This window comes from Prionailurus bengalensis, chromosome B4 (assembly GCF_016509475.1).
Source record: "Prionailurus bengalensis isolate Pbe53 chromosome B4, Fcat_Pben_1.1_paternal_pri, whole genome shotgun sequence".
Lineage (NCBI taxonomy): Eukaryota > Metazoa > Chordata > Mammalia > Carnivora > Felidae > Prionailurus > Prionailurus bengalensis.
This window is the reverse complement of record NC_057358.1, coordinates 117,025,503-117,038,361: the sequence shown is the minus strand read 5'-3', so window position 1 is coordinate 117,038,361 and position 12,859 is coordinate 117,025,503. Positions and strand designations below refer to the sequence as shown.

The window sequence follows — 12,859 nt, the reverse complement described above, 5'->3', positions numbered from 1 at the left end:
TCCAGTTCCATCTACATTGCTACAAATGGCCAGATTTCATTCTTTCTCATTGCCAACTAGTATTCCATTGTATATATAACCACATCTTTATCTATTTGTCAGCTGATGGCCATTTAGGCTCTTTCCATAATTTGGCTATTGTTGAAAGTGCTGCTATCAACATTGGGGTGCAAGTGCCCCTATGCATCAGTACTCTTGTATCATTTGGGTAAATTCCTAGCAGTGCTATTGCTAGGTCATAGGGTAGATCTATTTTTAACTTTTTGAGGAACCTCCACACTGTTTTCCAGAGTGGCTGCCCAATTTGCATTTCCACCAACAGTGCACGAGGGTTCCCATTTCTCCATATCCTCGCCAGCATCTATAGTCTCCTGATTTGTTCATTTTAGCCACTCTGACTGGCGTGAGATGATATCTGAGTGTGGTTTTGATTTGTATTTCCCTGATGAGGAGTGACATTGAGCATCTTTCCATGTGCCTGTTGGCCATCTGGATGTCTTCTTTAGAAAAGTGTCTATTCATGTCTTCTGCCTATTTCTTCACTGGATTATTTGTTTTTGGGGCGTGGAGTTTGGTGAGTTCTTTATAGATGTTAGATACTAGCCCTTTATCTGATATGTCATTTGCAAATATCTTTTCCCATTCCGTTGGTTGCCTTTTCATTTTGTTAATGGTTTCCTTTGCAGCGTAGAAGCTTTTTTATCTTGATGAGGTCCCAATAGTTCATTTTTTGCTTTTAATTCCCTTACCTTTGGAGATGTGTCAAGTAAGAAATTGCTGCAGCTGAGGTCAGAGAGGTTTTTTCCTGCTTTCTCCTCTAGGGTTTTGATGGTTTCCTGTCTTACATTCAGGTCCTTCATCCATTTGGAATTTATTTTTGTGACTAGTGTAAGAAAGTGGCCTAGTTTCATTCTTCTGCATGTTGCTGTCCAGTTCTACCAGCACCATTTGTTAAAGAGACTTTTTTCCATTGGATATTCTTTCCTGCTTTGTCAAAGATTTGTGGGTGCAATTCTAGAGTCTCTATTCTATTCCGTTGGTCTAAGTGTCTGTTTTGACAATATCATACTGTCTTGATGATTACAGGTTTGTAGTAGAGTCTAAAGTCTGGGATTGTGATGCCTCCTGCTTTGGTCTTCTTCTTTAATATTACTTTGGCTATTCAGGGTCTCTTGTGGTTCCATACAAATTTTAGGATTGTTTGTTCCAGCTTTGAGAAGAATGCTGGTGCAATTTTGATTGGGATTGCACTGAATGTGTAGATCGCTTTGGGTAGTATTGACATTTTAACAATATTTATTCTTCCAATCAGAAGAATAAACTTCCATTTATTTGTATCTTCTTCAATTTCCTTCATAAGCTTTCTATAGTTTTTAGCATACAGATCTTTTACATCTTTGGTTAGGTTTATTCCTAGGTATTTTATGATTCTTGGTGCAATTGTGAATGGGATCAGTTTCTTCATTTGTCTTTCTGTTGCTTCATTATTAGTGTATGAGAATACAACCGATTTCTGTACATTAATTTTGTATTTTGTGACTTTGCTGAATTCATGTACCAGTTCTAGCAGACCTTTGGTAGAGTCTATCAGGTTTTCCATGTATAGTATCATGTCATCTGCAAAAAGTGAAAGCTTGACTCCATCTTTGCCAATTTTGATGTCTTTGATTTCCTTTTGGTGTCTGATTGCTGATGCTAGAACTTCCAACACTATGTTAAGCAACAGCGGTGAGAGTGGACATCCCTGTCGTGTTCCTGATCTCAGGGGGAAAGCTCTCAGTTTTTCCCCATTGAGTATGATATTAGCTGTGGGCTTTTCATAAATGGCTTTTATGATGTTTAAGTATGTTCCTTCTATCCCAACTTTCTTGAGGGTTTTTACTAAGAAAGAATGCTGAATTTTGTCAAATGTTTTTTCTGCATCAGTTGACAAAATCATATGGTTCTTATCTTTTCTTTTATTAATGTGATATATCACATTGATTGATTTGTGAATATTAAACCAGCTCTGCAGCCCAGGAATGAATCCTGCTTGATCATGGTGAATAATTCTTTTTATATGTGGTTGAATTCGATTTCCTAGTATCCTGTTGAGAATTTTTGCATCCATATTTATCAGGGATATTGGCCTGTAGTTCTGGTTTTTTGGGGTTTGTTTGTTTGTTTGGTTGGTTGGGTTTGTTTTGTTTTGTTTTTGTTTTTGTTTTTTTGCTGGGTCTCTGTCTGCTTTGGGAATCAAAGTAATGCTGGCTTCATAGAATGAGTCTGGAAGTTTTCCTTCCCTTTCTATTTTTTGGAACAGCTTGAGACGGATAGGTATTATCTCTGCTTTAAATGTCTGGTAGAATTCCCCAGGGAAGCCATCTGGTCCTGGACTCTTATTTGTTGGGAGATTTTTGATAACTGATTCAATTTCTTCACTGGTTATTGGTCAGTTCAAATTTTCTTTTCTTCTTGTTTGAGTTTTGGAAGTGTGTGGGTGCTTAGGAATTTGTCCATTTCTTCCAGGTTGTCCAGTTTGTTGGCATATAATTTTTTATAGTATTCCTTGATAATTGCTTGTATTTCTAAGGTATTGGTTGTAATAATTCCATTTTCATTCATGATTTTATCTATTTGGGTCCTCTCCCTTTTCTTTTTGAGAAGCCTGGCTAGAGGTTTATCAATTTTGTTTATTTTTTCAAAAAACCAACTCTTGGTTTCATTGATCTGCTCTACTGTTTTTTAGATTCTATATTGTTTATTTCTGCTCTGATCTTATTTGTCTCCTTCTCCTGGGCTTGGGGTGTCTTTGCTGTTCTGCTTCTAGTTCTGTTAGGTGTGCTGTTAGATTTTGTATTTGGGATTTTTCTTGTTTCTTGAGATAGGCCTGGATTGCAATATATTTTCCTCTCAGGACTGCCTTCACTGCATCCCAAAGCATTTGGATTGTTGTATTTTCATTTTCATTTGTTTCCATATTTTTAAAAATTTTTTTCTCTAATTTCCTGGTTGACTCATTCATTCTTTAGTAGGATGTTCTTTAACCTTCATGGTTTTGGAGGTTTTCCAGATTTTTCCTGTGGTTGCAAGTTTCATAGCATTGTGATCTGAAAGGATGCATGGTATGATCTCAATTCTTTTATACTTATGAAGGGCTGTTTTGTGACCCAGTATGTGATCTATCTTGGAGAATGTTCCATGTGCACTCGAGAAGAAAGTATATTCCATTGCTTTGGGATGCAGAGTTCCAAATATATCTGTCAAGTCCATCTGATCCAATGTATCATTCAGGGCCCTTGTTTCATTATTGATTCTCTGTCTAGATGATCTGTCCATTGTTGTAAGTGGAGATTTAAAGTCTCCTGCAATTACCACATTCTTATCAATAAGGTTGTTTATGTTTGTGATTAATTGTTTTATATATTTGGGGGCTCCTGTATTTGGTGCATAGACATTTATAATTGTTAGCTCTTCCTGATGGATAGACCCTGTAACTATTATATAATGCCCTTGTTCATCTCTTGTTACAGCCTTTAACTTAAAGTCTAGTTTGTCTGATATAAGTATGGCTACTCCAGCTTTCTTTTGACTTCCAGTAGCATGATAGATAGTTCTCCGTCCCCTCACGTTCACTCTGAAGGTGTCTTCAGGTCTAAAATGTGCCTCTTGTAGACAGCAAATAGATGGGTCTTGTTTTTTTTTATCCATTCTGATACCCTATGTCTTTTGGTTAGAGCATTTACTCCATTTACATTCAGTGTTGTTATTGAAATATATGGGTTTAGAGTCATTGTGATATCTGTAGGTTTCATGCTTGTAGTGGTGTCTCTGGTACTTTGTGGTCCTTGCAACATTTCACTCACAGAGTCCCCCTTAGGATCTCTTGTAGGGCTGGTTTAGTGATAATGAATTCCTTCAGTTTTTGTTTGTTTGGGAAAACCTTTGTCTCTCCTTCTATTCTGAATGACAGACTTGCTGGGTAAAGGATTCTTGGCTGCATATTTTTTCCATTCATCACATTGAAGATTTCCTGCCATTCCTTTCTGGCCTGCCAAGTTTCAGTAGATAGGTCTGCTACTACCCTTATGTGTCTACCTTTGTATGTTAAGGCCCGTTTATCCCTAGCTGCTTTCAGAATTCTCTCTTTATCCCTGCATTTTGCCAGTTTCACTATGATATGTCATGCAAAAGATTGATTCAAGTTATGTCTGAAGGGAGTTCTCTGTGCCTCTTGGATTTCAATGCCTGTTTCCTTTCCCAGATTGGGGAAGTTCTCAGCTATGATTTGGCCAAGTACACTTTCATCCCCTTTCTCTCTCTTCTTCTTCTTCTGGAATTCCTATGATACAGATGTTGTTCCACTTGATTGTATCACTTAGTTCTCTAATTCTCCCCTCATACTCCTGGATTTCTTTTATCTCTCTTTATCTCACCTTCTTCTTTTTCCATAATTTTATCTTCTTATTCACCTATTCTCCCCTCTGCCTCTTCAATCCATACTGCAGCTGCCTCCATTTTATTTTGCACCTCATTGATAGAATTTTTTAATTCATCATGACTATTTTTTAGTCCCTTGATCTTTGTAGCAGCAGATTCTCTGCTCTCCTCTATGCTTTTTTCAAGCCCAGCTATTAATTTATGACTATTATTCTAAATTCTTGTCTGTTATATTGCTTAAATCGATTTTGATCAATTCATTAGCTACTTCCTGGAATTTCTTTTGAGGAGAATTCTTCCGTTTCATCATTTTAGCTAGTTTGGTTTTTTTTTTGGTCCCTTATGTGTTTTAAAAGCTTGTTGTGTGCTCTGCACCTGTGACCACTGCTATATTAAAGGAGGGTCATACACTGTCCAGGGCCTGGCCTTTCAGGAGGTGGTTTTTTTTTTTGGAGATTGTTACTTGCTCTCTGTTGTTGTGACTTTAGTTATTTTATTACCCTACTCGTAGTGATATTTTGGACCCTCCACCAGGTGTGTTTTGATTTGTTCCTTGGAGTTGCCCTGTAAAGGAAAACAGAAAGACAAACAGGAGACAAAAACACGCAAACACATAAACAAATAACACAAACAAATAAACAAAAACAAAAAACTAAAGACTAAAAACAAAAACCCAAAAACACTGACTACAAGTAAAGAAGAGGGTGGAGGTGGTGCTGATGGAAGAGCACATACAAAGAGAGAAATGACTGGGGTGGGGAGGGGGAAGAAAACATAAACATTGATTAGGCAGAGAGACTGAAAGGCTTAATCCAGAGAGGGAGAAAGGAAAATAAAGGAGGCAGGGAAAATGACACGAAGATAAAGTTACCCAGACAGAGAAACTATATGGCTTGATTATTTCAGAGAGAGAAAGGAGTGTAAAAAAGGAGATGTAGAACATGTATCAAGACAATGGATTAAATATGTCTATTTAGACAGAACAATAACTAGAGTATCCAGCCTAGGGGAGGGAAGAGATAAGGAGGAGAAATGGGGGAGGGGGAAGAATATATCTATATATCCAGAGTTGACCTAGAGTTAATCCAGGCAATGCTGCATCGCTTGTAGGTAGTAGCTGTCTGCAGGGTCTGTGTCACTCCAGTGGAAAGGCAGTTACCCAGTGCAAGGGGCCTGGTTTGGCGTAGTCCGAACCCATCTCTATCATGGGCCCCAGGAGTGATCCCTGAGGCCCAGCCTTGGTTGCGGGGGTTGCGGAATGGTGATCCCCCAGTCTCTTCTCCACGGAGCCGGACCTGGTGGACTCCATTTGAGTCATACTCACTGCTGCAAGCACAGATGAGGTGGTCCTTCTTGCTTGGCCAACTCCCCTGACCCTGTGCTTGGCTAGGATTCAAAGTCCATGCACTCTGGCACTGGGGAAGTGCCACTCAGTGTGACAATATGTGGTCCCAGCTGGCTTTGTCTGTGCCACTGCACTTCAGGGAGGACCGCCTTCTCTTATCGAGAACTGAGTCGCTGCCCTCACTTCAACTGAGTTGCCACCCTTACTTCGAACTCCTGGGGTGGTGGACACAGGCAGGCTTTGTCTTTTCCCACAGCACTACAGGGAATCAGCAGCGTTATCCTCCTGCAGACTGCACCCTCAGCCCAGCCACTGCGCCTGGGAGTGGCAGATGCAGGCAGGTTCAGTGCTATCGCACAGCCTTACAGGGAGGGAACCACTTTTTCCAATTGTGGACTGAGTCCCTGACATACCACCACACCCAGGCCTGGCTCCCCTCCTCCCCAGGTGTGTGAACAGGGAGCCAGCTCCAGTCCGAAGAAAGCCCCACAGTTAGAGATCGGATCCCTCTCAGTCTCAGTCCCAGGTCTTTCTCCTGTCCAGACATGGTCAGACACTTCCCCTAGCCACTCTTTCTCTTCCCTTTGTCTCTCTGTAGAAAGGGGTCCCTCCCCTCTGTGCCCACGTGGCCGTTTTTTACCTTCCCCAGTTCACAGTTACCCACCTATCTTTTTTCCAGCTTTCCCATTTTCTTCCTAGTAGATTCAGTCTCTTTTCCTCTCAGACTCTGGTGTTCAAAGTCCTTTGGCTTCTGCACTTCTTTGTTTGAGAGTCGTGGGAAGTATGGATCCCCCTACTTCTCCACCATCTTGGTCCCTGGGGAAGCCTAAAGTATTTTTTGTAAAAGTTTTAATTACATAGATCACACCAATAGCCAGCTTTCTCTCCCTAGCCCATGCCTCTTTAATTTTCCAATCATTTTCAATTTATTCTTCTTAAAGGACTTTTCCAGAGCCACTTTGCAAACCACATAATTATTCTTTAAGAATGTACCTCAAGGTGCCTGGGTGGCTCAGTAGGTTAAGTGTCCGACTCAGGTCATGATCTCGCAGTCTGTGAGTTGGAGCCCTGCTTTGACAGCTCAGAGCCTGGAACCTGCTTCAGATTCTGTGTCTCCCTCTCTCTTTGCCCCTTCCCCATTCTCTCTCTCTTTCTCTCTCAAAAATAAATAAATATTAAAAGAAAAAAAGAATATACCTCATCTCCCATCCCACCAACCAACATTTCCTCAGCCTGATCAGAAAATATTTTCAAAAAATCAGCTCTTCAGAAGACAAATATTGTATTACTCTAGGAATGAGCTTTATTTTGAGCATTGGAGCACATGTTTAGTTTTTCAAGACTGCATTAGAAGTGACAAAACACATGCAGCAATGTACATTGTCATGTGTTTCTTTATAAAATTTTTTTGTAGATGCACCTCAAATAATTGGTACCATATGGTTTGGCCCTTCCTTGTGGTCTCACTTGTTTGCATATGTCAGCCTTGTCTGGGACTAAATCGGATTTTCTTTTGCATACCTGTGAAATCCATTGATTCCTGCAAACAGCAGTTTCCTAAAAGGCTAAAAAGGCTATTGAAAAAGAACTATATTATAGTTAGGTTACAAAGACAATTTAGAAATAAAAGCAAATCTGTTCTGAAAATGGCTCAGAAACCAGGCATTTTCTTTCTTTTACAGTCTCACTGAAAGTATCAGTTCAGAAGATAGTTTGGAATTCTTTTTAGATGATGATATGGACTATGATCTGGTAATCAGATTATCTTTCTTGATTTGAATATTGCGTTTGGTTAAAAGTATAAGTGCTCATTTTTTTTAAGAATTAAATTTCTTACTCCAAATATTCCACAAATTTCCAGAAGAAATTATGATTTTGATACTGTTTCCCAGTTGCCTATATAGTTCATCTTTGTCATCATTTTATGAAAAATAAATGTTTATAAGAAGGTAATAATTTAGGATACATACATATATACATATATATATATATATATTATCTACAATCATCCTGTAAAAATGCCACTTTTTGATTGCTTATCATTTTATTGGAGTTTGAGATATACCGGGTATCTATACTGTAAGATAAATCAACCTTCAACAAAACAGCCCTTTAATGTTATAAGGCTAACTTTGAGCTAACTCCATCCTAAAAGTTTTGTATTTTGTCTCTTTGTAACAGAGCCTAATGTCCTCCGGGTTCATCCATGTGGTAGCATGTGCCAAGATTTCCTTCTTTTTTAAGGCTGAATAATATACCATTGCATGGATATACCACATTTGCTTTATCCATTCATCCATCAATGGACTTTTAGGTTGCTTCCACCTCTTGGCTATAGTAAATATGATGAACATGGTGTGCAAATACCCAAGTCATCTTTTTAAAAACGAAATTTATTTAAAGTAATACGTATTTATTAAGTTTTGGGAAAACATAAAATAAAACAGGGGGAGAAAATGACCTGCACTTGGCCTCCTTTTTCTTTTTTCTATTCCTTCTCTCCTGCCTTTCCCTAGACCCATCTTTCCCTTTTTCCTGCCTTTGTCTCCTCTTCTGCTCCATCCCTCCTTTCTCTTTTCCTCACCTTCCTTTTTCCCTTCTCTAATACCTTTCATCTCCCCTAATACCCCAAATGTCCTCTTTTTGAAGGCCACCTCTCAAATGGAAATAGGCCTCTTTGCCATTCTCTGCCCATGCCTCTCTTATAATCAGAATGGTATTCTCCCCACCACCATCACCACTGTATTTTTCTAGATGAGTCATATGTGCATAAGTAGCATATTTTTAAGTAAATCATATTCATTACTGGTTGATTAGGAGCCAGAACTTTATTTCAAAGAACCAGAAGAGTTACTTCAAGTCCTCACAGAGCTGGAAGAGCAGAATCTAACTTTGGTACAATATTCCCAAGATATAGATGAAAGTCTTGAAGATATAAATAAAAGAGAAAAACTTATACAGGATAAAATGTAAGTTACTAAAAACAAGCAGATTTATTCTATTAATCAATTCTGTCTCTAACCAGAGACAGAATCCAACTTATTCCTGTGTGAGCCTTCCTCACGGTCTCTCTGGATTTAGTGTGGGATTTTCTATTAATAATAATTTACATTGCAGGGTGTAAAATGTAGAAGTTATAATTACATAGAGTAGACTTGCTTTAGTTTAATTTTAGTCCCTACATCCTTTCACTTGTCAAAATATTTTCTTAGCTAGCAATAATAAAAGGCAGTTTGGAAGATTAAAAAGAATTATAATATCACCTGCCTTAATTTTTATTTTTATACTGAAGCAGAGTTGACACACATTACATTGCTTTCAGGTGTACAACATAGTCATTCCACAATTCATTAAGTTTTCATTCATTAACTGCCCTGGTGCGGTTTTCACTCTGCCACCTGCCTAATCAAATCAGGCTTTAGATGATAATGCTAATAAATGCATTTCCCTTGGCTGTGACTCTCACAAAGTTATGGGACTTAAATATTATACCATTTTATAACATACATACAGATATATCAGGGCTCTCATAAAAAGGATTTCTGTCAGGGGAAGGGGGCTGGATTTGATACCTCACAAAATTCCTTCTCTAAAATTTTATATAATTTTGGAAAATAACTTCAAATAGCAGAGAATAAATCTGTTTATCCACCCATTATAAAGATGTGTAAAGCCTTTTCCAGAACAGTTTTCTGGGCCAGTTGATGGCAATCTTTTCAAACAGTAGGTCTGAATTTGGACACTGAATTTTGGAGCAAATTAACTTATTCAAAAGTTAAGCCCCTACAAATCATGATCTCACAGCTACCCTTTACTGCTAGTATATCCGTTTAATCCTGGCCTCCTCTCTCCCAATCCTCATAGCATATGGCACCTGCATGCTGACAATATGAGTTTGGGGAAGGAAGTGGGTGTGATTGGGCAGGAAAAGGGGATCTAGGTCAGAATCTATCTCTAGATTACACCACAACTTGGTTGGGTTCCTGACATGTCAACTCTGCTATTTGGAGGTCTCAGGGGAATCAAAGGAAGAAAATTCTTCCTGATGGAAGTTAAAAGCAATTATCTGTGCATTCATTTTTCTCATTTTACCTGAAAAGTTGCATGTACTTTGACATCTTAAAATACAAACTTGTATTTGGCTTACTAGACATAGGATGCCAACATATGATCTGGAAAGTGTGTTGAAGCTCTGGAATGATGGTGTATTTCTAAACCACAAATTACAGACATGGGTCTCTTTCTTCTTTTGCAACAGAAATAGCAACATAGCATTTCTTTTGGAGCACAAGGAAATGCTCAAGGCTAACTGTGTGAGAGAAGAGGAAAAAGCTGCAGACCTGGAATTAAGGTCCAGGCTATTTAGTTTTGGAGAATTTAAATCAGATGCTCAGGTAATCATTCTTTGCCAGTGGTTATTTTATTTTGGCTCATGTTAATAATAATTTGCATTCCCTGTCCACTAAGCATTGGAATGGGGAGTTAAAGCACACCGCAAGTCCTGGGTTGATGACAGAGGTAGAAAACCAGTTTAGAGTTATCTTGTCCATATGTAATAGTCAATTTACATAGTAGATAGAAAGCATTCAAACTGGCATTGGGATTCTCTTAAAATGTGCTCTAATTATTACAAAGTATGATGTTGAAATTGTTCTGCCCATAAATATATTTTAGTCAAGAGTGTATACACATGAAGTAGTTAATTGTCTATGATCATTTTGTTAGTAATTTGAAGAGCAAATAACTAACACATGAAGCACTGCAACATCAGTCCAGCACTGAGCTTTTAACAGATGTCAGCCTCTCTTACTGACATAGATCCATTATTGGATCTATTTATGTATGAGTCTCTCCCAGCTGGATGCAAACCCCTCCAGGGCAGGGACTGTATTACCCTTCCTAGTTAGATATGTTAAGTGTCCCTACTGTTAAGTAGGTGCTCAATAAATGTTTGTTGAATGAATGATTAGTTTCTAGACCCACAACAAACTTCAGCTAACAATGATTTCCATGTAAAAAATCTCAAATGAAATAAAAATTCAAATCTCATATGTGAAGCTAATACTACATTTATGGTTATGAACTTGATTTTCAAAGAGGTAGATTTGGGGTAACTCAATCAGATGATTGTCCTCTCTAACCATAAGATGGGCAGGGTTACAAAAGCAAAAGTTGCTTATGGCTTGTTTACACACACACATTTCCTAGGGTGGTATATAGTACCCTGAGTTAGGAGGGGGTGGGGTCATGCACTGCTAAAGCAGGAAGTGTGATGACAGTCACCTTGCAGTTCTTCAAAGCTGGCTTTTTTTTTTTTAATCTTGTGTGTGTGTGTGTGTTAAAATGTACGTAACATAGAATTTATCACTTAACCATTTTAAGTGTACAATTCAGTGACGTTAAGTATATTGGCAATACTGTGTAACCATCACTATAGAATTTTTCATCATCCCAAATAGAAACTCTCTACCCATTAGACAATTATTCTTCATACCTCCATCTTATCAGCCTCTAGTTAACTTTTATTCTAGAATCTCTATAAATTTGCCTGTTTTTAGGTACGTCATATAAATGGAATCATACAATAGCTGTCCTTTTGTGTCTGGTTTATTTCACTTAGCATAATGCTTTCAAGATTCATCCATGCTATAGCATGTGTCAGAACTTAGTTCCTTTTATGGCTGAATAGTATTCTATTGTATTCATATTCCACATTTTGTTTATCCATTCATCCATTGATGAACATTTGGGTTGCTTCCACTCTTCAATTGTTTTAAATAATTCTGAAATTGACTGACATAAAAAAAATGTCAGATAAATATCAGTGATATTTCACCCTTCCCTTACCAAACCCCTTTCATCCATGTTTAGGATGGCTGTGAAAAACAGTAACATTTTCAATACTCTTAAATTTTGAGGCAACCAGATCCCTAAACAGAGAAGGTAGGATTGATCTGAAAATTACTTCTTAAAAGATTATCTATAAATTTTGGTCACAAATATAATTGTGGCATTCGTGTATTGCACACTCTGAGAAAATGGGGCCAGTAATTCATAGTGTCTCCTAGAGATGGGAAGTGCTAGGGTGGAAAAGGGGGAACAGAGCAGGAAAATTGATAGGGAAAAAGTATCCTTAGAATCACTCCCATTCTTTCAGATCTCAAAATGTGCAAAACATAATCCTTTATGAGTAAACATAGTTGTATCTAATTTTGATATTCATAAATCATCATAGTTACTTTGGAACTGTAACTATAAAATCAAGATTTTATTCTTTTAAAATGTCCACACTCCTATTTAATCCCTAACAACGTTTTTTATGGATTCAGTATTTACTTTTAAAATAAAATTTTAAATTTAAGTACAAAGTTATATTGAAAAGTGCTCAAATTATAAGCTAATTATAAATTCTCTCTTAAGAAATCTCCTCAAAGTGAACATACCCATGTAACCAACCCCTAGATTAGGGAATAGACTGTCATAAGCACCCCTAAAATCCTCATGCCCCCTTCCAGTCTCTACCATCCCTCAAAGGTGACCACTATCCTGACTTCTCTTACCATCAATTAGCTTCCATGTTTTGAACTTGATATCGATGGAGTCAGGTAATATATTTGGCTTACCTGGCTTCTTTCAAAATTACGTTTGTGAGATTCATCCACGTTGTTTTGTGTAGCAGTTACTTGTTCATTTTCATTGAACATGAAATGGAATATAAGCTATTGTGCATTTTTCAGAATGTATTCATCTCTGGTTTTATTCTTTCAAACAGGGAGCTGATCCAGTTCAATTGAGACTTGTGTACAGTCAGCACACAGCAGAATGTGACAGGGCTTAGAATTACAGAATCCTTTGACATCAAGACATCTTCCTGCTCCTCTATCCAATTTTGATGTAATTATTACTCCTAAGCATCGCTCTAGTCAGATCATTTCCCTTTCCCTTTTGGAAGGCATACAAAGTCCTTATCCCAGTTTTGGTCTTCCATAATCCTGGCCAACTCCACCTTCGGGGAGCAGCTGGAACTCCTCCCATCCCTTGCAGACTCTCAGGTAGCCCCTATTCCGGGGGACTCTGGGCTGGGCCTGCCATCTA

At 38.1% G+C, this 12,859-nt stretch overlaps 1 protein-coding gene across 1 annotated transcript in view; it reads left to right on the top strand.

Moving 5' to 3' along the window:
* Nucleotides 1-12,859, top strand: part of CCDC38 (coiled-coil domain containing 38) — a 56,058-nt gene that overhangs the window by 34,634 nt on the left and 8,565 nt on the right. The window contains exons 11-13 of the mRNA XM_043562179.1: nt 7,447-7,516; nt 8,582-8,733; nt 10,023-10,158. Of these exons, the coding sequence (XP_043418114.1) occupies nt 7,447-7,516; nt 8,582-8,733; nt 10,023-10,158 (358 nt within the window). The remainder of the gene's footprint in view (nt 1-7,446; nt 7,517-8,581; nt 8,734-10,022; nt 10,159-12,859) is intronic.